Source organism: Psammomys obesus, unplaced genomic scaffold (assembly GCF_907164565.1).
Source record: "Psammomys obesus unplaced genomic scaffold, mPsaObe1.curated_primary_1811, whole genome shotgun sequence".
In the NCBI taxonomy this organism is placed as follows: domain Eukaryota; kingdom Metazoa; phylum Chordata; class Mammalia; order Rodentia; family Muridae; genus Psammomys; species Psammomys obesus.
The window spans coordinates 22,855,083-22,881,541 of NW_026596091.1; the positions used below are offsets into that span (position 1 = coordinate 22,855,083).

Sequence of the window (26,459 nt, forward strand, 5' to 3'; positions counted from 1 at the left end):
GCCATTTCTTTAAAGGCATAAAGAAATAGACTACATTCTATCCTTTTCATGTGTGTTTAGTTTATCTAAAATAGACTTTCCATTTTTTTTGGTGTTTTTTTTTTTTTTATCCAAACAGGTAACAAAATGCAAATTAGTTTATCCCAGATTTTCCAACCTTTCTTCTTTGACAACAGAATGCCGAGTCACCACTTTGAGAAAGGGAGTTTTATGTTTGAAATACAACCTAATTACTGCTGCACATACAGGAGACATGTAAAACAAATATATGAGAAAAAGCAAAAGGTACTCTCTTTGATGTTTACCTGTAAGCAACTGGCACTTGTTGGAAAAACAAAGACTACAGGCACCAAATACACAGCCAGGAAAGCAATCAAATACTGACATAAGATTCCTGCTCTGGAAATTTGTATATGTAGGAGCCCACAATTTATCATTGCACTATGAAAACAAATTAAGGACCCAAACACTGTAAACCATACACAACCCTCCAAAGGATACCCTGATTACTCAAGCTCCATGATGAATCTGTTAAACAGGAAATAAGACAGCCAAGCATATCAAAGATGTCAGTGAGCACACAAGCATTCCACTGAGACTGCAACCAGGTTTACTGACCCACATTGTTTGAGGTCAAAACTTTTCCCAATAAGCCTTGTTAGAATATAAAAGATAAAGAAGAACAAATATAAAAGCCTACATCTTTGAAACAGTGATAACTACAAGTCCAAAATTCCTTTCCTTAATTGCATTTTTAGGTTTAAAGCTGTGGCAATAGTACAAAGCCTCAAATGCACTCAAAACCAGTCACTGAATGGTTAATTAGACCAATTGGATGGTACTATGAGTTATGCCCCAATAAAACTAATAAAAACAAACAAAAAGGCCTGACATGAAACAATCTATAGTTTTCATTCCATTTAAGGTAAACACTAGCATATTTCCTCATAGACAGATTAAATGTGTCTTACTATGAAGCTGCATAACTCAGAGTTTATACACTCTATTATTGCATTTGAGTAATACTTTTAAAATGAGAGTCATATCTAGCCTCACGAGTTAAATATATGAAATCAGAAAATGTGCAGTGTTTTTTGATATAGATATACAGAAAATCTCAGCTATCCAAGCTTCCTTTGCATGAGCAGGAAAGGTGGTTCGGCAGTTAAGAACACATACTGTGAGGGAATAGAGGACACCAAGGAAACAAGGCCCTCTAAATCAATAGGATCGATGTGCATAGGAACTCAAAGAGAATGAGGCAGCATGCACAGGGCCTTCATGGATTAGTACCAGTTGGGGTCATAGAGCTGAAAGGAGAAGTGGTCACAGCCCTCACCCCTAACTCAGATGCAATCTTCAACTGACAACCACTCACAAATGAAAATTTAGTTTCCTACGAGGGACTCTCATTGGGAAACAAAATACTCTGAAGGGTAGGCTGGACGGCCAGCAGCATCTCTGGAGTCTCTTTGTCTCTCAATGTCCTGTCAAGGCTCTTCTTTTTCTATTTTTAATTATCTTATTATTTTTAATTTAATTTAATTTTTTTCTCTCTTTTCACCCTCCAGGCCCTTTGAATTATGGCTTCCAGTTTAGTGTTTTTATTGGTCTCCTGAGTGTGCCAACAAGAAGGTCTCTGACTCTTATATGTCTTCCTTTGGGCTCTTTTCCTTTTATTTGCTTGTTTTGTCCAATTCCAACATGCTGTTTTTATTTTTATTTGTATTTCATTTTATTTTATTATCCCACAGAAGTGTGTTTGTTTTCAAATGAAAGACGGAATGGTTGTGGATCTGGAAGGGAGGGGAGATGGGAGAAGCTTAGAAGATTAGGAGGAAAGAAAACCAAAATCAGGATATATTATTTGAGAAAAAAAGTTGAGGCTGGAGAGATGACTCAGCAGTTAAGAGCACTAACTGTCTGTACTCCAAGATTTGATACCCATAGACATTCATGCAGGCAAAACACCAATGCACATAAAATTAAAATAAGTAAATTATTAAAAAAAAGAAAAAAGTTTTCAATAAAAGATAGGAAGGAAGGACAGAAGGAAGGAAAGAATAGGGGGAGAGAGAGAGAACAAACTGCTATTGCCAAGAAGCTGGGTTCGGGTGGATCTCAACCACCTAGAACTCACAAACCCACTCATAGACACACAACTAAAATAAAGCAAATCGTTTTTAACGTATTTTTTACAATCCACACTAAATAGGATCCTCCAGGGTATACATATTATTTGTATCTCAACACTCCTAGAAAACTGAGGGTCCGGAGGAGAGAAGGGCATCTCAGAAAGATAAGTAGATTACAGCCAATCTAGCCAAACCTGCAAACTCAGGGTTAAGGGAGAAACTATGTCTCAAAAAAATAAGGTGGAGGAAATGGAGACAAACATTAGAAGTTGATCTCTGACTTCCACATGGGGACACACACTCATGTGCACGGACTGGCACACATATGCATATAACACACGCATATGAGACACTGAGAGGAAGAGAGAAAGAACCTGACTCAAAACCAAATAAGTCTTAATTAAAATATAAAATTAGGAATGATGGCACATGCTCTTAACCCCAGCATTTGGAAGGCAAAGGTAGAAGGGCCATTGCGAGTTTGAAGCCAGGCTGGCCTACATAGTGAATCCAAAGCCAGTTAGGACTACATAGGAGATCCTGTCTGCCCCCACCCTGACACATACATAGACACACAGACACACAGACAGACACACACACACTGCACAAACTTAGATGAGATATTTAGATGCCATTAAGGCTCCTCTCTAATCAGACTAAATTTGTTTGCCTGACATTTGTGTTTCTCTAGGAATTTATATGAGATTCTGTCAGCAGTTAGTGCAGAGTAAATGGCAGATACTGTAGATATGCATATAGTTATTCTTTATTGCAGGTAGGCACTGGGATAAAAAATTAGCCACCTTTACATTTGTAGAACCCATAAAACTATCTGCTGCATGTGAAAGAACATGTTATTTATATTCAAATGTAATATAGGTAAACAGTATTGCCCCCAATGCCTAAAAAATAAATTATTTCTTTCATGATAGCATTTAGATCCTCCATTTTCACTAAAATTGTGCAAGAACAATGCAATAGAAAGACTGTGTTTTGGGGGATGAAAATTTTGAATGGAACCCCTTTTTACTGTGCAAGATCTGTGAATTTGTGGATGAATTATTTCACATCAGTAAGGTTCATATCTCTATCTATGCACTAGGGGAATAATCTATACTCTAACACAATGGAGCACAGAAAACACCTCCCTAGCACACAGTGAGCCTAATGGTGGTTTTATTATTGTGGCCTGCTCTGCATATATGGAAATGAAAGCTAATGAATCCGGAGGGGTTATTTCCCTTTCTTTATAAACAACATAGAAGTTAGTGCCTCTGTGGAGAAGATTATACTGCAGAGTGCAAGTGAATAGAAGACTACAAATTATCCTGTCCAAGAACCAGAAACTTCAGACTGCTGCTTTGACAGCTTAAATTCAGCACATTCTTCCTGCCGCCAAGACCATTTTTTTTCCAATTGGAACATCCATGCTTTCTTGCTATTTTACCTCTACAACATATTCATTTGGACTCAGTCTCTTGGTTTACAGGTATAAAGAAACTAAAAGTCACATACTGTGATCAAAGAAATTTCGTAAATCCTTAAGAGTCAAAAAGTGGTACTTTGAAAACCGCAATACGTTTCTCGAGTGGTACCTTACAAAATGAAAACTGATAGACTTCCGTAATGCATATTGAGCATACTTTAAATTTTTCTTTCTTGTGAGTTTATGTAGTGCTCAGCTGGAGATCTAGAAAGAATAGAAAAGAGATAGCCTGCTATCAAATAATTATATCTGGACCAATCTGAATCTCAGAATCATCATAAAGAAGAGACCTATATTTTGGGCTGAACGAATTCAAATAACAAACCAAACCAAATTAGACTATAAAGCTCGCTGATGATTTTAGTCTTTGTCTTAAGTCCATGACAGCTACTAGGTAAATACACCATTTACAAGAGGCCTTCAATCAAGCTGGAGCACCAGGATGAAGAAAAAGAAGCTGTAATTCTTTGTGCAGCTAGAGTGGGAAGGAATAAACAGGAGCCTAGAAGAAGTAAACAAGGATAAGCCATAACCAACAACTCAACCGCAAAGAGAAGAGTGGAGTTTTGGAGTTATAAATACTGTAAAGGAACATAAAAGAAGGGTTTTTTTTTTAATTTTTGTTTTATGTTTTTCTTTAATAGAAGAATTGCAGTTAGGATGAACTGGAATGATAGCTAAATGGAGGTCTGTTATCTCAGCTTTAATCTAGCTAGAGCCCAGCTGGCTGGTTGAAAACTTCTATAGTAACGAGTTTTTAAATATTAAAAGAGAGATATTAAAATATCAAAAGAAAATAGTTGGCAAAAGCACTTGACCAGAATGGGAGATGAAGACTATTCATTGTCTCTAAACTTAGCCACGTACCAACTGTCAGAAACTGCCCACATTCCAGAAGCAGTGACCCCCAACCCCAACCTGCCTTCAGCAGTTCAGCAACAGCAGCTACTTCATCAACAGCAGCTGAATAGGATACATGCCCACTGTTCCTACAAGTCCCAAACCCTTATAAATCCTCCCCAACCTCACTCTTGTTCCAACTCAGAGACGGCCTTGCACCATCCTGCTTGAGACTGGTCCTACAGCGGTATGATCTTTGAGGCATTCCTTAGCCCTGATCCACCAAGATACCCTTCCACCACAAAACCCTAAAACCAACCTTCTGGACACCAAAAAAATCTGTCAGTGGAGGGATGATAGGCAGAAGGATAAGTTTTAATATTCCTCTCCTTTTAATAAAACCTGTTTTAATGAAAATTATATTAAATTTAATAATAGAATGGGATCCTCAGTGCCCATAAGTAGTTCTATATATAGCCATTCATCAAAATAACTGAGAGGTTTTAAGTTTTTAATCAGTGCTCCTTTAAACCTTCAAAAAACAAAATTTAAACAGAGCAAATTTTCTTTTTCAATAACATCCACTTGATGTTGAAATCTCTAGTTTTTATAAAGCAGTTTACCCCCAATGGCTGGTGACCGTTCAAGTTTGATATAAGCAAAGGAAACTCATGATGAACCCTGAAGTCTCTTCTAAAACGTGGGTCATCCCTACATCACCATCATGTATCATGTCAATTAAATTAAAAATTCAAATAATGAACTCCCTGAAACCTTTAGGTTTGTCTACAGGTTTGTCTCGGCAAGGCAAAGTTACTAAAATTAAACTTTCTGTAGAACAAACTCCATCTGAATAGTGTAACATTTAGAGGCTGCCCAAAGCATTTTGAGAATTTTTCTGCCAGCTAGAAAATACCAACCCTCTATAAACCAAAGTTTTTGCCTTCCAAGCCCTCTCCTCCCTGTGAGGCGGGAAAATCACGTAAAGGTCTGAACAACAGCAACAAAATGCAGCTTCAAAAGCTTCAGTGAAAAGATTTGCTATAATAGAGTCTGGAGTCACCTGCAACAGCACAAACTGGCAGGTTATAGGAGAATAAGAGCAGAAAGGAGATTAGCATTCAGCTTCAAGTGATAACACAGCTTCTTTCCCTCAAAAGAATGAGACATGAAGGCTGTGGGCTCCTCAGTCACTGAAGTAATCTTCCTCCCTGTAAACCTGGCTAAAAGGAAATGTAGAGGAAACAGGGTGGGCGGTGGTGCTGAGGACTGGAAGGCCTGGCTCCCTTTCAGATGCATAAGCAACAGCACCCTCCTGAGCCCAAAGGGGAAAAAATCAGGCTATCAATGTGTGAGATAAGGACAAGACAATAAATACAGTGGGAACTTAAGAACCAGCAATGAAATGTGTAGTCATTTGCAGTCAAACAAACAAACAAACAAACAAACAAAAGAAATCAACTACCAAATTATGCTGCTCAGAATGATCACTGAACAAAGAATCTTCTTCTGTTTTTGGTTATGAGCCATGGAAAACACGACAAGGAGCATTCCATTTTAGCTTACTGACAGCCCAGTGTTCATCTCGTTCACTATTCTAATGTGGTCCAAGAATGGCCAAAGCCATGTTTATCAACTGCTCCCTAGAGTAACAGATAAAACATTCGCAAATACATAACTACTGGGGGAAACGATGCCATCTATTGTATTACTTCCCTATGTGCATATATGTGAGTGTGAGCATGTGTGTGTATGTTAATGATATGCATGTGTATGGATGTATGTTCTCTCCTTCATGCATGAACTTGCAGAAGACAATATTAGGTGTCTTCTTCTATGGCTCATCACCTTATTTTTCTGAGAGAACACATCTTAAGGAGCCTAGAATTTGCTGATTTAGCTGGACCGGAAGGTAGTGACATCTACCTCTCTGCTAGCCAACACTAGGCTTTCAGTTACCAACCTTTTCCATAGGTGCTGAGGACCCAAATTCAGGCCCTTCTCCTTGTGTGGCTTTACCCACCAAGCTATCCTCCTATAACTATGATTAGTTACTTTGACCGAAGACAGAATAACTGACAGAAGGCTCTCCAGAGAAGAACGTGCTTGGATTCACATACGAGAGGATGTAGTGGAATGAATAAAAGCAGCACCCTAGGCTCACACATTTGAATGTTTAGTCACTAGAAAATGGAATTATTTGAGAAGGATTAGGTGTGGCCTTGGTGAAGGAAGTGTGTCAATAGGAGAAGTTTCAAAACCTCACACCAGGTCTAGGGTCTCCCTCTCCCCCTCCCCGCCACCTCCATCCCTTCTCTCTGCCTGCTGCATGTAGCTCTGGGACTCCTTCTCCAGCACCATGTCTGCCTGGACGCTGCCATGCTCCCTGCCGTGACAATAATGGGCTAACCCTCTGAAAACTGTAAGCAAGCCCCCAAACTAAATGCTTTCTTCTACAGGAGTTGCCTTGGCCATGGTATCTCTTCACAGCAACAGAACAGCGACTGAGACAGAGGGCTTTCAGGGGAAGGCATGGCAGACTAGCTCCATAAGAGAGGCTGACTGCATTATAGCTATGGATAGACAGAGCTGGGTGTGGCAGTGCAACCGGAAAACTCAGGAGGTAGGAGCAGGAGAGCCAAGAGCTCAAGCCAACATAGAGTGTTGTAGTGAGCCTACGCTACATGACATCTTATCTTATAAGGAAAAAAAATACTAAACAGAAGCAGGACCCTCAAAGGCTCACCCCAGTGTCTCTCCCCTTGCACAATCAGACGCTACCCCATAAAGCTCACAGACCCTTTCAAACAGGGCTAAAGAGTGAAATTTATCCTTCCATGTCATGAAAAGAAATTATACACCATGGACAAGTAAACTGGGATATTTTGCCTGTCTCTTCAAACTAGGAAATGTAAATGTTCCATATAATATGGAGTGTTTTATTTTATAGAACATAGGGAAATGAACCCAAAGCATTCATACATAAGCTGGGTGTAAGCTGACTATACTACGATGTTTTCATTCATGCAGTTTCTGCTCTTGGAATGCACAACCCAACACACACTTCCTCACACATAAATTCTACAGTGGAGGTACATCCAGGTAACCAACTATACAAAAAAAAAAAAAAGCGAGAAATTGCTCTCAAACAGCTTGGCTGTTGATACCAAGAGAGTCAGCGATTTCAAATTCACAAAATTAAAGCATTTTCATGTTTTTACTTCTTACAAAGACAAAAAAAATTATTTGGGCGGTTTCGTGTTTGTTTGCTTGCTTTTCTTGGCTTTATGAGACAGTGTCCAGCTATGTAGCCTAAGCTGGCTGCAGACGTCCAGTGATCCTCCCGAGAGGATTACAGCCATGTACTACAGCAGCCAAATATACTTTAGTAAGTAACTTTCAGGGCTGATGCTGCATGTAGCAAAAAATCTCCGCGTATCTGTACCTGGCATGTGCATTCTGTGTCCCCATAGGTGTTTTTCTGTTTCTTCACTTACTGAAAATAAACTCAGCCTTTTTTTTTTTAATTTCCTTCATTTTTTCATGTTCTCCCTGTTTTTTTTTTTTTTTGCCTTATTTATATATAATTTGAGACTTAATTATGTGAAAATCAAAAGCATGTAACAAAACATAGGTGTCACAGATTTGCTACCATTTCAAAGGTGATCATGATGACTGTTGCACCTTATTTTCCTGACATGAAATGAATAAACAAGTAGAGAAGGGGAGGAGGGGAGAATGTCCTTTGGAATGGAAACACTGATTTCACTAATCAAAGCTGTAATTACTGAAGAAACACGAATTAAATTCTGAATCCATGCTATTTTACTTGACGCAAGACTTATAATCAGACCAACAGAGCCTACGGGAGCCATCTGGGCACTGCAACATTGCAAAGCCACATGGCGAGCAAGGACATCCTGACCTTCCTGCCACAGCACTGTCACACACACTGGCACTAAAAGATGCCGTTTTTTCCCTTCTGATTTCTCATTATCCTTCCTTGAGAAAGGGTACTCTGATTAACAGGTACAAAGCCAGACTGCGTTAAAAGAAACACATAGGACTTACAACACTATTATGTCACACTTCATACTGAATACAAGTATTAATGCATTTGCTCTAATAGTTTTACCAGCTCCTTCCCAACATACATTTTAAGGACTCTCTAACATATTCATGAATCTGGCTTCCCATAGCTCAAATTTTACTTGAGAAATCAACATTAAATTATCATTTTCATTGTTCTGGGCATTTACCCGGTAATGACAATGGATTTCAAATTTTTGTAAAGCAGATCATTTTCTGTGAAACTGACAGTCCTAGGTCTGAGGAACCTGATAATCATGATATCCCTGTCAGTCAATTTGATTCCTCTGAGGCAGCAGGTTATCGAAAGCTGAGCTAAATGATGTAATATGCATCCCAGACAGAGTGTTAGGAGAGCAGCAAAGAGGATTTCAATGAGATTCATTATTTATTCATCACAAGATCCAATTTGGGTGTCATTTTCACTGCAGACTTAACTGGTTGAAATTCAGTGCTGATAGAGTATTTATTCTGTAATGTAAAAAGGATGCTTTTAATATTTTTTTTCCTGTCTTCCTATTTGAAAGAGTCCAAAACAAAGAGGGATTTTGTGCCTCATGGTCATTCATAAGCGTATCTGAACACTGTTTGGCAAGGCTGGAAGAACAGACCTAGGAGAAAGCCCTAAAGGACACCCTGTTTTTCTCATTAGGAGAGTAGAACAATATGCCAAATACTTCTCAGTAAGAAGTAAAATAATACTAGTGGTCAGAAAATAAATGCTTTTATAATGCTGAAGAATGAGGTATAGGCTGTTATGGGACACTCACTGAATAAAAAGAAACCTCAACTCCTGAGTCTAATCTGAAAGGAACTTTTCGTTGAGTTTAGAGAAAGTACAGCCCAAGGGCAGAATGGACGCTGTTCTCCATAGACTACTGTGGATTAATCAAAGTTCATACGCATTCAAAAATTACAAACTGTCTTTCTACACTTGGGAATCCACAGCGTGTTTTAAAATGCCCCACAGCATCACACACACCAGGGCTTAAACTACTTTTCTTACTCATTTTCCTTTGTAAACTTCATGCATTCTATTTCCCAACGTACTGCTCAGTGTTCCCCTGTGGGTTTCCCTCTGTGCATTGCTCACACTGACCCCTTCTCTCTGACTTACTTCTCCAACCTGAAATGCTTACTTCTAACTACTTCATGTATGTCTGCTCAAATATTTCCTTTCCAGAAAGTATTTTTATGGTTGGGAAGCAACTTTCTCTTCTTCTACATTCCTCTGGCCCTCCCAGTGCTTCATGTTCGCCACCACCACTTTCTAGCCTGAATCTCAGTTAGCATTGACATGCACCGCTTCTCACCACACACTACTCTTTGGAGTCCTTAAAGGCGGACTCTCTCGGAGCATCTTTGTATTCCTACACCATCAAACATACTGCCACTGCCTGGCACACAGATGGAATTCTCTCTCATAAGTAATTTGTGAATACATTCTGTCCCAAGGATTAAAACTTAATGGAAGCATTAGAGAAGGTTGCAAAGGTAGTCACTTCCCGAATTTAAATGACTCAACCTGAATCTGAATGGCATCTAGAATGCAAAACCCTTTTAAGTCAGCTGAGCAAAGGAACCCACCTGCAGCAATGAAATGCCTTCTTAACCTTTGGCCTTCTGAATTGTAAACTATTTCTGAACCTCGACTTTATTTGTAGTATTATCTGGTTAGCAGTGTTGGCAGCTGTTAAAGTGTTAGAGTGCCACAGGTCATGAATATTAAATACGAAACAAGTATACTGGGAGAAAATCCAAATTCATTTGTAAGTGCATGACAAATAGCCCTACAGCTTCCATAAGGCCAGGGAACGCTGTGGCTAGACTCAGGTATTGCGCTACATCTGGATTCTCACAAAGCCAAGTGTAAGGGAAAGGAACTCGTGATTTGGAGTGGTGCTTCGAGCAGAGCTCACAGATGTTGGCTGAGAAAAAGTCAAAAGCAGCCACGACGTCACCTTCCCTTCAGCACAACTGAAGATGAGGGCCACAACAAAAACCACAGCCTGGTGTAGATACACAAGGAGCAGCACCATGAACAATCATAGACCTTACGGATGTCATCCCCAGCATTTACTCAAATGAGAAAGCCCACGTAGAGTCATTGTGCAAATACCTGCAGGTTCTGCATCTCCAGTTTTGTACTCTTCTACACACAAAAATGAAATGGTTATGTGTGCAGGACAGCATTTCACATACCTATCATTAAGGTGGTACCTATCATGGGACATAAGATCACCTGTGGGGATCTTACTCATAATAAACCTTCAGTGCCTGGCAATGAGGGTCATTACTTGGATTTTTTTTTTTCTCAACATACATCCAAAGCTTAGGCTATAACTAAGACAAAGATGAACTAACTTCATACACCTCTGTAATACACATGCTCTTTGGCATTAAAACAAACAAAAAACTTTTATCTAAAAATGACTCATTTTTCAAGTGTCAGTACTTCCCATTTCCCCACAAAATAGCTTAGCCTTTTATTTCATTAATGTGAAATAAAGACACAAATTTAATTTAAAGATAATGTCCATTTTGAAAACAACCACTGCAAAAGAAAAGTAGTCATGTGTCTTAGTTAGGATTTCTGTTGCTGTGATGCAGCACCATGACCAAAAAATCAAGTTGGGAAGCTGCTGGAGTCAGTGTAAGAGGAACAACAAACAGCTCTAGAACTAACTCATGGAATGTGGCCTACCAGTTAGCAGAGCCCTGATGGGTGTGTCATGGCATGGCATGGCCCTAAGAACTATGTGTCCTGAGGACACATGAGGACTTCATGGTATTATGGAGCATAGCTCTGCTTGCTATCCTTGTGAGCCTCTTACTCCTTATATATGAAACGTGTGAAAACACTAAGAGAGCTTCCAACCCCTGACTGGGCAGCGTATCTAGCACTTACAATTAATAATGCTTGATCTCTTTCCAGCATTGTTGCTGGAGCAGATTGATGATTTAACCACCATCCTTGAGAAGAACCTAAAGGTATGAATTGTTAGGAATGGCCACTACCCTTGGAAAGAATTTGGAAAAAACAGATTGTTTAGCAAGGTTAGGTAGAGATGTTTTTGCTAGGGGCTCTGATGCAGAAAATATTAGAGAATGGTTTGAAAGTTCAAGAAAGTACACTCTTAATAGGAAAAGCAAGGACTTGTTGAGGTTGATAAGCAGCAACAATACGCCAATTAGCGCTGGCTGTCATGACTCTCTCACTGAAGCAGGGCTTCAAGGTGATTAATTTCTTATACCCATTTTTTTGCCTCAGCTTCCTGTTATGATTTAATTAAAATTATTGAGTAGATACGCACCTTAAAGATTTAAAGTAGAAATCGCTGATTATTTTTCATATAAAAGTTTAGGTTTCTGATTCTTTTAATATTTTTATAAGATTACCTTTTAAGATAATTCTTTCTTTGTAACTGCAAACTGCAGCCTACCAGTAAAGAAAATCTGGATGAGAAATTACCTTGCTTGCTCACCTTGTTAATATATAAACAGGTTGCTTTGTTACAAATGTATATGGGTTCTAGGAAATCACTTGTTTTTTTACCCATAATATATAAAACATTTGATCACATGAGGGTATTGGGGAACATGCTTTTCTTACATATACTCACTATAATCATTCACATTAAGAAAAATAGAATGTAACCACATTGTGATTTTTGTACTGCCTGAAAGAGTTTGCTGGGATGTATTAGCTGTGGAAAAAAAGAGTAAAAGTGTGGTTTGGAACTTGCTCTTCAGCGTTTGTTCCATCCACCAAGAGGTATGTATAGGTATGTAAAATGGTTTGGAACTTGCTCTTTGGAGTTTGTTCCATCCACGAAGATGTGTGTTTGTATATGTGTGCAAAGTTGTTTGAAATATCTTTCCATCCACCAAGATGTATGTACATGTACACGTATATATATAAGGTTGGGTTGGAGGTCACACTCTCAACTTCGTTTCATCCACCCAATATGTGAATGAATTCATATAGATATGTATGTATGCGTATGTGTAAAAATGAAAGAATCCTGTAAGGGAAGCTAAAAAGGAAAAGTTAAGTGAAGAAGAAGCTTGTTGAAACCTACCTGCTGGAGTCTACCTTACTTCACCAACAAGTGTAAGTGTGTGTGGGGGGGGGGGGGGGGGTCTTTTTCCCTCCTTTCTATTTTCTTTTTAGACGCTTTGCCACTATCAGTGGAAAGCCAATGCTAGAGCCAACAGCCCTAGCTGATGCTTACATGGGAAATATAAGTCTAGGCCAGGAAGCTACCAGCACTGGCTACAAGAATAATTTAACTCTGGCCCCTCAGTTTGCCACTGTTAGTTAAAGTCAGTAACCATCATTTCTGACAGCCAGCTGAGGGATCCACGCCCTGACTCAGTTTGCCTCCACTGAAGTGTTGAAGATGGTCTTAAGAGAGGGGAGAAAGGGTTTCTCCAGCTTATGCTTTCTGTATTCCACCACTGAATGAAGCCAGGACAGGAACTCAAAAAGAACAGGAACCTTGAAGGCAGGCATCAAAGCAGAGGCCTTCAAGGGGTGCTGCTTACTAGCTTGCTCATCGTGGCTTGCTCCATTTGCTTTCACAGGACCATCAACCACCCTAGGAATGACTCCAGCCACAATGGCCTGGGCCCTCCCTCATCAATCAAGAATTAAGAAGATACTAAATGCTCTGCAACACCTTGCCTACAGCCTGTATGAAAACAATTTCTCAGTTGGGGCTCCCTTCTCTTAGATTACTCTATCCTGCCTCAAGTTGACATAAAATTAGTCACCGTGCCATGTTTTAAGAAATTATTTTAAAGGTACATGAATTGGTTTCATTTTCATGAATTATCTTGGGCTATTATTAGAATTCCTACATAGAGGCTTGATTCCATGCCCCCTTTTATTTATTATTTTTATAGTTTCCATCTTTAATTAAGTGATGGTGAAGCTAATGATGACACAAAAGATGTTTCCACATTAAGATAGTTCACAGATATTAAGGAAGCACAGAAAATGGCTCTGAGCAAGTAACGACGGATTCTGGGTAAGAAAAAGGTTGCTTTTGCTGATTTTATCATCCATACACCTCTTAGGGTTATGGGAGACTTTAAAAAATAGTGGAGAGATAACAGTCCAGTATTTATTTGTATGGTCAGTTTAAGCATATTTCAAGGATCTCTGTCTTTTACTTTTGACCGCATAAAACTAAGTAAGTGACGGTAACACAAAGAATGCTAAAATAGAAATTGAGTGAGCAGTAAAGAAAATTTATTTTTCTGGTGTGAAGGACTTCTACTCTTATTCCAGACCCACCAATGTAGGAATGGAATCCTCACTGTGTAAAAGTGAGTGACTAATGTGAGATTACTTTAACATCTCAGTAAAATAAAAGGTGAGGTTTACTACAGAATAGGAAAATACCTCCACCAACCATACATCCGAAAGAGGGATGATATCCAAAATATATAAAGAATTCAAGAAATTAGAAAGCACCAAACCAAACTACCCAATTTTAAAAATGGGGTACAAAACTAAACAGAGAATTCTCAATAGAGCAATCTTTATTTCTGAGAAGCACTTAAAGAAATGCTCATAGTCACTAGAGAAATGCAAATCAGAACAACTCTGAGATTCAATCTTACACCCCTCAGAATGGCTAAGATCAAGTGATAGCTTAGCTGGAAGGATGTGGAGAAAGGGGACCACTCCTCCATTGTTGATGGGAGTGCAAACTTGTCCAGCCTCTCTTGAAATCAATTATTCTCAGAAAATTGAGAATAATTCTATCTCAAGACACAGCTTTACTACTACTGGGCATATTCTCAAAACATGCTCCACCATACCACAAGGACACTTATTCAACTGTGTTCACAGCAGCTTTATTCACAATAGCCAGAAACTTTGAACAATCTGGACGTCCCTCAACTGAAGAAAGAATAAAGAAAATGTGGTACATTTACACAATAGACTACTACTCAGCTATTAAAAAATATGACATCAGGGTTAGATTTAGCTCAGTGGTAGAGTGCTTGCCTAGCAAGAGCAAGGCTCTAGGTTTGGTCCTCAGCTCTTAAAACAAAAAACAAACAAAACAATGACTTCATGAAATTTGCAGGCAAATGGATGGAACTAGAAAATATCATTCTGAGTGAGGAAGCCCAGACCCAGAAAGACAAACATGATATGTACTTACTTAAAAGTAGATTTTATCCATAGAGTACAGGATACCCATGCTACAATCCACTGACACAAGGAAGCTAAGTTAACAAGTAAGGTCTAGGAAGGATGCTTAAATGTCACTGGGAAGAGAAAGTAAAATAGACATCTGGCATGGCTGAAGGGATGGAGCTGGGTGGGATACGGGTTAAGGAGGGGAACAGAAAGGATCAAGTGTGGGGAGGATGGCAGGCGAGATAACTGGGGAGAGAGCTAGAGTCGGTGTGGGAGGTATCTCTGAAACAATCTAGAAATCTAGGCCAATGTAACTCCCAGGGATCTATGAGGACAACCATAGCTAAGACTCCTGAAATAGGGGATTTGGACCAGGAAATAAATGGTCACCCCCTGTAACCAGGCAAGACTTCCAAGGAGGGATGGGGATATCAACCCAGCACAAAACCTTTGATCCACAGTTTTTGCTGTCTGTCAGAGGTTCAGGGAGAAAGAGAAATCAGAATATGAAGGGATGGACAACTAATGACTGGCTCAACTTGAGTCCCATGCCAGAGAGAAAGGGCGCAACTGACACTGTTACTATTCTGCTCTACTCGAAGAAAGGAAGCTACCATAACTGTCATCCGAGAGGCTTTTACCCAGCAGCTGATGAAAACAGATGCAGAGACCCACAGCCCAACATTCGGCAGAGCCCAGGGAATCTTGTGGAAGAGGAAGAGGAAGGATTGATAGAGTCAGAGAGATCAAGGACACCACAAGAAAACCTACAACATCAAACAATCTGGGCCCATAGGGGCATACAGAGACTGAACCACAAGAGCATGTGCATGGAATAGACCTAGGCCCCTGTACACATATGTAACACATGTGCAGCTTGGTTCTCATGTGGGACCTCTAACAGCAAAAGGCTGTCTCTGACTCTGTTACTATCCTTTGGGTTCCTTTCCCTTAACTGGACAGCCTTGTCTAGCCTCAATAAAAGAAGGTGGACGTAGTCCTACTGAAACTTGATATGCCAAGGTGGATTGATACCCATGGGAGGTCTTCCTATCTCTGAGGAGAAAGGGAGGAGGGGATGGAGGAAGGAGGTGAGAGGAAAGGACTGGGAGGACAGGAGGGAGGTGAAGTTCTAACTGGGATATAAAATGAATAAATAAATAAATAAATAAATAAATTTATGAAAAAATTTTAAAACTAAAAGATAAGACTTAAGTATGAGTTACATAATTAACTGAGCACATACTATGTGCCACATATGACACAAGAGGGCAGGAGTAACACAGCAGGTTCATAAAGCAGAACTCCAGTGCTGATAACTAAGAATGATTTTCATTCTTATATATTTCTGAAAATTTTATATTTAATAACTTCTGACAGTTCTTTCTAACTACTGAACAAATTATAGTTTGTCAGTATTCAACCATTATATTTCATAAATCGCATTAGTTCTCTCAGTAAGCATTTGTTAAATAATTTAAATGTGTTAACATTTTTAGTGCAGTAAAAACTGTGCCTGGCAGGTGGAAATATTAGGTATTGTTTAAAGACTAAACATCAACTATATACCAAGTACTCACACATTTTTATGTGAAATGTCATTTGCAAAACTGCCAAAGCCAACTACATAAGATGTTCATGCATCTTGTTTATAGTAAGTTTTGGAGTCAAACTGGCCATACCTCAGCTATTGCAAAGATTTCTGTTTGACTCAAACATCATTGGTATTTGTTCACTGGGAAGGGAGTTTGTTATGTGTTGTGTATAACCGCATACAGGTGCACACTGAGGCCAGAGGACAAGCACAGGCACAAGTTTTTAGGACTCCTCCACCATGTTTCTTGAGACAGGATCTCTCACTGACTCAGAGCTTGGCAAGTTGGGTAACCATAAGAATCCTCTTATCCCTACCCAGCCTGGTCTATGTGTATGCCACCACGCCCAACTTTTTAAACATGAATTCTGAGGAGTGACCTCATACCTCAGCATATTAACCAATGAGCCTCCTCCAAGGCCTGGCACTTGTTTTAAAATTAGTAAAAATTATTACATGTAACATTAGGTATCACAGAAAAGATGTAAGATTTCTTTATTCTTATTTCGTGATTTCCTTGTTTTCAACTGCTGAGCAGTGTTCCATTGCTCAAATGAAGCCGATAGGCAGCTCACTCTCCATGTGAGTTTCGTAGTAAGGGGAGCAAAGCTGTCTCTAACATGGACTCAGTGGCCAGCTCTTTGATCACCTCCCTCTAGGAGGTCAGCCTTGCCACATCATAGAGGGAGACAATGCAGCCAGTCCTGATGAGACCTGATAGGAAAGGATCAGATAGTAGGGGAAGAGGACCTCCCCTAACAGTGAACTAGGGGAAGGGCATAGGGGAAGAGGGAGGAAGGACAGGACTGTGAAAAAAAAATGAGGAAGGAGGTTACAGCTGGGATACCAAGTGAATAAATTGGATAAATAATAAATAAGCAAACAAAAATACAGTTAAAAAAGATTTCTTTCTTCTTAAAAAAAAAAAAAATCTTAGGCTCTACCATACAGAAACCTGAGTTTTCTTTTTGGCCATAACAAAGGCACAGAGAAATAACAGCTATAGAAGGTGACATTGAATTTCCCTGGTAGGCATTTGAGTTTAGGGGCCAGAAAAGAATTTGAATATGAATTACACAAAAGAACCCATCAAATTTGCTGGTTCAAACAATCCCAGGCTTTACAAAGATGGCCCTTATCCAACTTGAATATTTGTCTACCTCTCTAATTTGCAGGATAGAATTGAACATGTATGCATTTATATTTGATGATTAAATAGAACAAAGGCATACATGTAATGGGACAAGCACATGAGTCTGATGCTGAGTTAATTGATAAGAAATTAAAAATGATTATAAATCTGGCAGGCATATCTTATAGCCCATAGCCTCTATGCTTTTCAGGATAGTTAATGTATATATCCAATATAAAATTACAAACTTATAATTTTTTGTGTGTGATTTCTTTCTGTAACTTGATTGCATAGTTTTACACAGCATGATTTCTATACATGGCAACATTCTGTTTCAAGGTCAAAAGTTGGTCAGACCTATAATACTTCCTTCAAAAGAGTTTCTTCTCTAGAAGCATAGAAATCTATCTCAAGGTTATAATTTTCCATAGTCTCCTTATACAGTCTATGGGCATAGCTCATGTCTATTGCAAAGCTTTCAGTCATGAGAGTCTAGTTAAAAGTGTATGCTTTCATGTGCATACTTCAGCTTGAGTGGACTGCTAACATCATATACCATCAAACCACAGCTGGAGACTTAAGGGTAAGATACAGAATGACAATTTCAATCACTGTTTCTTATTTCTTCACAGCTGATGTATTCCTTCTAAAAGTGGGCACCCCAACTCACAATGAACACCTCAAAGTTCATTACAATTACCCTAGGGAATTGCGGTTGCCTCACCTACCAGAGAAGGAAAGTGATTAAGACAAGAGCCTACCACAGAAAGTCTCTAAAAGATTCCACCCAGCGCGTATCAAAGCAGATGCTGAGGCTCATAACCAAACTTTGGGCAGAGAGCAGGGAATCTTATGAAAGAAGGAGGATATAGTAAGACCTGAAAGGGACAGGAGCTCCACAAGGAGAACAACAGAACCAAAATATCTGGGCGCAGGGGTCTTTTCTGAGACTGCCACTCCAACCAAGGACCATTCATGGATATAAATTAGAACCCCTGCATAGATGTAGCCCATGGCAGCTCAATGTCCAAGTGGGTTCCCTAGTAATGGGAACAGGGACTTGTCTCTGACATGAACTCAGTGGCTGGTTCTTTGATTACCTCCCCCTGAGGGGGGAGCAGCATTGCCAGGTCACAGAGGAGAACAATGCAGCTAGTCCTGATGAGACCTGATAGGCTACAGTCAGATGGAAGGGGAGGAGGACCACCCCTATCAGTGGACTTGGAGAGGGGCATGGGAGGAAATGAGGGAGGGAGGATGGGATTGGGAGGGGATGAGGGAGGAAGATACGGGTGGGATACAAAGTAAATAAACTGTAATTAATATTAAAAAAAAGTAAAATAAAAAAAGAAGCAAGACCAAGGTTACACATAGCTTGTGGGCAAAGATCAGATTTTAAATTATCTCCATTTTACTGTGCTATCACCTGATTTTGTTATTGTTTATTGTTTACCTTCTACTTTTCAGCATAGCAAAAAGGTTACTAGACAGTCTTGAAACTATGCATTCTAAATAATTATCATTTTCTGGGTGATTGAAGAACCAGCCTACCTCCATTAGGTTTATAAGCCATCTTATATTAAAGAGAAACCAAGTTCATTCCTGTTTATGATTAAACCTCTGTGTTTCAAGGATTGGGCTATGCCCCACCTGTAACCTTAACTACAAATGGTTCTTTAGTGCTGGTTCCAGAAATGGCAATCACATCTCTGTTTCAAAAGCTGTTTGTATACATTTTGCAACCCTAACTGTTTCCAAAGATTAATGACCACTCATGACTACCTGTTAGGCCCACTTTACAACATATCTTTGTTTCTGGAGACAATATTGGACTAACTTGTTATAGTTATGTTTGGCTCCTGTAATCCCACCTATTTTGCCTGCCAAATCCCCCACTTGGAGGCCCCCTACCCCTGAGCTATAAAAGCCCTGTCTTCCTCACATCCAATGTGGATTTCTCAAGCCCAGCCTTGGGGGGAGGCAGTCCATATACACAAATAAAAAGCTTGCTTTAATTAATTCCTTGCTTTAATTAATTTGGTCATGATGATTTGGGACTGTGGTATTTCTCCTCCCATCTTTGAGATTAACAGCAACCTTAATCTCTGCTTAAAATACTTGAACATGGTAAAATTTTCTCTGTTCTTCCTTGTAAATAGAAAGGATCCATTATTCCAAGGTCCACATTAAAGTCACTGGCCCAAAAGCTAAGAATGACATAAAAAGATTAAACAGAAAGACCTAAAATAAAATATTAACTATAATCAGATAAAGGGTCTCTTGCTGTCCCTCTCACTCCCACTTCTGGTTCTTGGCCTGGAAGCAGGGGTTTCCAACAGTCCTGGTAAGCATCATCAATGAGGAGTCCTGGAAAGAACTGTGTCTGCAAACATTGGTCAACCAAAAGAGTGAGGTGGAGCTGTTGGGATGTGGGAAGCCCAGATGCTAATTGCCTTAGTTCTGACTAGCTTTAGCCTCCTGAATAGACCACCTCAGTGTAGGAATTTACATCCTCTGTTTAATAGAAGAAAACTTTTGAAATCTATTAATGTAACAGAATACTTCCCACCAACCGGAAAAGCTAAGAATATCTTAGAAATCATCAAAAGCCTATAGGAGAGATTCTCCTATCTTGCTGTAACCCACCTCTGATGGTTGCAACACTCTATCCACAAAGTATCTTGATTTACAGATCTTTGTTTTCTTAATGTAAACGCTTCATGAAAGTGCTTCCACATTGGAACACTGAATCTGGGTGAACTTAAATCTGTGTTCACAGGACATGGCCATTCAAATTTGGCTCCAGAGTAAACTATCTATTATTCTCTTTGAGGTGGGAGCTGTGTTTTTGTGACCACAGTACACATTTCAAAACAACCCAGGAACCTACACCACCGAAACTATGAAGTCCTTTCCCAAAACATGGGGACCTCACTCTCTAAGGAACTTCTCTGTTGGAGACATTTCATTTCTCTTACGCAGCAGTTGCATAATATGAGGCTGCCAGAAGAAATACAAAAAGCTCAGCTGAATTCCAATGTTACGTAAACGAATAATTTTCTATGTATGTCACAATTATTGTCTAGAATATTCTGTATAGCAAACAAACCTGCCCTTGAAAATGCTAGGAAAACTGAAAAGTTCTCCGAAAAGAACTTTAAAGGTCCTAAAAGCAAGTCCTGGATTAACATATTAAAATAATGAGATACTGAAATGGAAATTGTGCATAAAAACCCTCAGTACTTTACAGGCTAGCAACGGGAGGTCCTAAGAGCTGCAGAACCTGTGTCCTCAAAGAGACTGCTTTCTCCATAAAAGGACAAGGAGCAGGAAATGCCTTATTCTTTTTGAATTCGCAGAACAAGAAGGTTTGTTATTGTTCATGACATCATATTAGAAAAAACAAAAAACAATTAGTTTCTGTAATACCCCTTGAAAGAATTAAAATGGATTTGAAATTCAGAGCTAGATTTGTAAGCAATATGTTGCTTTCCAGCATCAAACTCTATGCAGAATTCTCTTTAAAGTGACAACATTTAATTGAAATCACAAAGTAAATCCATTAAGCCTTAATTCTTATTCTAAGTTAAAAGTTTATTCTTATTCTATAGTCCCTTCAGAGCACAAACAAAGCAATAATGACCACACTCACTTCCTACTAAGTAGAATACACACACACACACACACACACACACACATAAAGATGATAATTAACAATAATAAATAATAAATAACAATAGGGCTGAGAAGATGGCTGGTTAAATGCACCTGCTTCTCAATCTTGAGGAGCAGAGTATTAGTCCCAGTTATGCCTGTAACTCTCTGCCAGCTCTAAGGGATCCTTCACCCTCTACTGGCCTCTGCAAGCTCTGGTGCCCACACAGATGGAACAAAGGAACTGTTTTCCAGTTTCTTAGACTGTGGGCTTTGACCCTCAATGTGAGGGTTGCTACAATCTCAGCAGGAGGGAAAAGTCTCTGGATGAGCAGTGGTAAAAAATTACTTCCAATTTATACACAGTGAAAAAGTCGTGTTTCTGACACCACTTGCCTGTGTTACATCACCAGCATTGGATCTTGTGATTTCTACTGGAGTCTTGTTCTAAGGATACAATATATACACTTCATCCTATGCAAAGAAACACCATCAGCAGCGTCTCAGCTCAAATCCAAAACTACTGCTATGTAATTTCAGTGTGTTCAGCGCGATACAAAGTTTTAGTGCTCTTTCAAAACTGTAATATTTTATTGCTCTTTCAAAAATCTAGTAGTTTGATTACAAAACCCAACTACTAAAATATTCCTACAGTCATTCTTCAGCACACAGACATCCCCTCAGTATACCTTTGGACTGTATTAGAAAAACTTCAAACAATTTGTAAAGTGACCTTAAACATATTTCTGTCATTTTGTATTATTTGTATAAAGTAGTGGGGGTTTTTGTTGTTGTTTTGGTTTTTTGTTTGTTTGTTTGTTTGTTGAGCTAGATTTTCACTGCATAGCCCTAGCTGTCCTGGACTTGCTCTGTAGAACAGGCTGGCCTTAAACTCAAGAGATCTGCCTCCCTCTGACTCCCGAACACTGGAATTAAGGGCAGGTGTCACCACCTCCTGGAGACTAAAGTAGTCTTTTTAACATTAACAATAAATTCAACTTACCAAACAAATCTGAAAAACACTGAAAATGTTCTATGTTCTATCATGTCTAATGTTCAGCCAAGACTTAACACTTTGTATAAAAATAAACTAGCATATCCATCTTATTCCTCTGTGAGTTTGCTTGTCTTAAATAAGTGGCAAACTACCAGCATGCTGAAAAACTGTTTGGAAATAAATTTATTTATAGTTCATTATTAGTGAATGTTTGAAATAGACATGTATGTATGTACCTCTTTAGGCAGAGTCATGTAACCAAGCTCTACGAGAAAAATGCTTGGTTTCTTTAAGCTATAGTGATCCCATAATCCTGCCATAATCTTGGAACAAGGTAATATTTGAAATCCCTGTGGGAATACACAAACATTAAGCCTGGAAGCAAAGGTCTTAATTGGCCTCAGGGTAAAACTTCTGATAATCGCTCTGTGTTTTGTCTCTTCTATTCTTATACACTAAAAACAAAGAAAAGGTGAACATGAGTCATTGTTTAAGCATCTGACTTCCCAGTACTACAAAGGGATGTTTTCAAAAGTCAGGAACAGTCCCATTTACAAATAACAAGCAAGGGTTTCCACTCCAAGGAGTCCAGCATCTAGATCAGTCATCAGCTGTATTATTTTTACAAATACACATCACGGGCAGTTACTGGATTAAATACTGATCTTGGCGAAGAGGAAAAAAAAAAAAACCGAAATGAAACCAATAAAGATGGATGAATTTTACAAGGCAGAATTATTCTCCTGCCACCTTAAAAATCACTGAAAGAAGCACCGGAAGTACCCGAGAAATAAAACAAGCAGTGATGGAAATCTTGCTTGGTAGAGAAAGGTCAAAAAGCACGCTCTCATTTTAAATTCCGCTCGAAGAAGAGCAAATCTGCTTCTTTTTAATTTTTTTTTTAAGTGGTGGCAAAGAACCAAGCATGTTGATGACTCAGGAGTGCAATGCTCCAGAGGCAACAATCACTTACTTTGTAAATAGTAGGTAAGAGCTGCTTCATTTTCAGCCTGTGGAAGACAAACACATCATAAACGGCGGAAACGGCCAGGACAGTCACTCCTTGTTCCTTCCACAACATGCTGCATCCTGCACACAGTCCGGTGCCCAGGAACCAGCCCCAAGTTCTGGCCGAGTAGCCTCTCGTAGAACAGTGCTTAATGTAGCAGAGCAAGGAGAGGAGGAAGAAGAGACTGGCACCCACGTCCGCCCGTCCTACGATGCCCGCCACGGCTTCTGTGTGAATGGGATGAGAGGCGAACATCAAGCCTGCCATGCAAGTCCAGTATCCGTCCCCAAGGAGGACCTTGGAGAAGCGCGTGAAGAGACCCGTGACGGCTGCATGCAGCAGGACATTGACAAGATGATAGCTCCAGGGATTCAGTCCTCCGATGGCATGATTCAGCCGAAAAGAAAGGGTGCAAAGCGGCCGGTAGGACTTATGGCTACCACTGTGGGTTAGAAGAGTCCCCCAGAAATCATTGTAGAAGATGTGTGTCCATGGGGTTTCTGGAAGCAGGTCCTGATTAGTCTTGATAGCACGGCTGAAAAACAAAATATATTTAAAAATGTAAAATACAAGACAAAAAAAGAAAAGAGAAGAAATTGACATTGTTGAGATACTATCTTTCCCAAAGACTTGTCATTATACTTTGTAGTAAAATTGTGAGTACACAGAGGTGGAACCCAGACCATCCCCTTAATACCTGCTAAGGCTATCGTGAAGACTGCTTTTCTACGCTGAGAAGCCAGCTGCTTGATAAGGAGTCTTTGATGATCAAATAAAAGCAAGGATTCTATCAGTGTTTTCAGCCTTCTGTGGCTGCTCCCAAATAATTTTTATGAAACCCTTGTAGAACTCTGGTTGAAAACATAGCCTTCATTACCCTTCCAACAAGGTGTGCAGGGAAAAAGATGGAGCAGAGATTGAGGGAATGTCCAACTAATGCCTGGCCCAACCTGCGCCCCCCCCACCCCCATGAGAGAGAGCCAACCCCTGATACTATTAACAACACTCCACTATGCTTACAGAGGGGGGACTAGCATAACTGTCCTCTGAGAGGCTCCACCCAGCAGCAGACTGAAACAGATGAAAAGACCCACAGCCAAACATTAGGCGGAGCTCAGGGAGTCTTACGAAAGAGTTGGAGGAAGGACAGAAGAACCTGGAGGGAGCATTAACGCTGTAAGAAGACCAACATAGTCAACTAACCTAGTGGCTCACAGAGGTCAAATCACCCACCAAAGAGCATGCATTGACTGGAACTAGGTCACCCACACATATGGGCAGCTTAGTCCTCATGTGAGTCTCCTAGAAATTAGGGCAGGAGCTGTCTCTGGCATGGAATTCTGTTGCCTGCTTTTGTATTACTTTTCCCCTAGCCAGGTTGCCTTGCTGGACTTCTGTGGAAGAGGATGTGCTTAGTTCTGACGTGACTTGATGTGATGAGGAGGGCTGGGGGTGGGGGAAGGAGTCCCTTTTCTGAGGAGAAAGAGGGAGAAAGGGAGAAGAGGATGGAAGGGCAAGACTGTGAGGAGAAGGGGGGGGGCTGAAATAGGAATGCTAAATAAATAAATAAACAAACAAACAAATAAATAGATAAATAAATAATGAAGGCATAGCCTTCAGGCTGGTTGGCAGCTGCCTGAGATGATGCCTTTCTAAGATGGCCCAGGTGCTGCTCCTATACACAATGCATCTAGGTCCAGCCTCAGCACTTCTGAAAAACAAAGAGATAGATACGAGGCCCCAGAGTAATGCTTCTCTTACCCACACATCACCTGGGTATCAGGGTAATGAGGGCTCTCTGCAGCAGGACTGCAGAGAAGGCAAAAATGCCATACACTGATATGGTCATCAATTGTGTCCATGCTCCTGGTCTGCAGATCACAAAGAAGCTATGCCCGAGAAAGCTGGGAGGGTGAGAGAAGATGTTTTTCCACCTACCTGGGTTTGCCTGCTTGCCTTTATTTATACTACAGCCTTTCCCAGTTCTGTACTCTATCTACAGGTGCTGCTATCACCTGTAAAAATCATAATGACACTTCATTGTCATCTGACTTGAATATATTTCCAGGATTATATGCCTCATACTTCCATTAAATATCAAGAAGAAAGGATCTACTGTTTACTGGGTACTTGCTTTCGTTCAAGCACTCTAATCCCCTTGGTTACATCTTCTCATTTAAATATTGGAACAACACTGACAAAATCTTGCTGTTATCTGATCTCTTACTATCGACATCACTCAGGTGAGCAAATTAAAGCTGAGAAAGATAAACTAGCAACTGATTCAACGTTATACGTGTTCGGAATAGTAGTACAGAATATCATGGTTTGTGTTCTTTTCGTGATTCTCAGCTTCTCAAAATGTAATCCATATACTACTGGGGACATTTAAGTAGCTATAAAAATTTAACACTGTTAATGGTTATCTTTGCTTTAATGCTTATTTAAAAGAACATGTAATTATCCCATCAATGGAAGATATTAGCAATCCTTGTTCAGAATGACACCGCTGAAATTTTTAATGTAATGTCAAGACAAATATTAAATGATCAAATGTGTGCTTAATTCAGAATATCTAGAGGATAGATATATAGTAAAGAACCAGGAAGGAGAAGGGGATCTTCCAAGAAATGGGAAACAATATTATAAAGGGATAACAGGAAATTAGAATAGAGTTAAATGAGGAGAGGATTAGAAGACAAGGCAGAGTAGGGAATATAGGATAATTTGCTAAAATTAACATATGTGTAGGTCCAGCCCATACATGGTTCTTGGTTGGTACTTCAGTCCCTGAGAAAGTCTCCCTGCCCCACTGGGCCCAGGTTAGTTGTCTTTGTTGGTCTTCTTGTAAAGTTCCTGTCCCCACCATGTCCTTCTATTCTTCCCCCAACAGTTCCACAAGGTTCTCTGTACTCTCTGCCCAATGTTTGGCTGTGAGGGTGGAGCCTCTCAGAAGACAACTAGTCTGGGCTCTGGTCTGCAAGCATAGCAGAGTACCATTAATAGTATCCGTGGTTGGCTCTTTCCTTCAGTGTGGGTCTCAGATTGGGTTAGGCATTGCTTGGATATTCCCTCAATCTCTTCTCTATCCTTATCCCTGTACATCTTGTAGAAACCTTCTACTGTAGAAGCTTCCTAAAACATATATAAAAGAAACTTAAATGGACTTAATAAAATAGCAGAGACAATGGCCCAGCTGGCATCATATGCTACCAACCACCAGGAATGGATTACATCTCTTTGAGTCATTAGCCAAAAGGTTCCTATAGCTCTCTCTTGCCCCTCCAAACATTGCAGGCTACTGCCAATGCTATGGTTAGCCTCCACAACCTAACGGTAAAACCCAGTTGCTGAAGACACTAC

The 26,459-nt window shown here is 39.8% G+C and overlaps 1 protein-coding gene across 1 annotated transcript in view; it reads right to left on the reverse strand.

The window, feature by feature from the left end:
- Tmtc2 (transmembrane O-mannosyltransferase targeting cadherins 2) overlaps window positions 1-26,459 on the reverse strand; it is a 419,447-nt gene that overhangs the window by 230,061 nt on the left and 162,927 nt on the right. Inside the window, exon 2 of the mRNA XM_055627937.1 lies at window positions 23,061-23,631. Within this exon, the coding sequence (XP_055483912.1) occupies window positions 23,061-23,631 (571 nt within the window). The remainder of the gene's footprint in view (window positions 1-23,060; window positions 23,632-26,459) is intronic.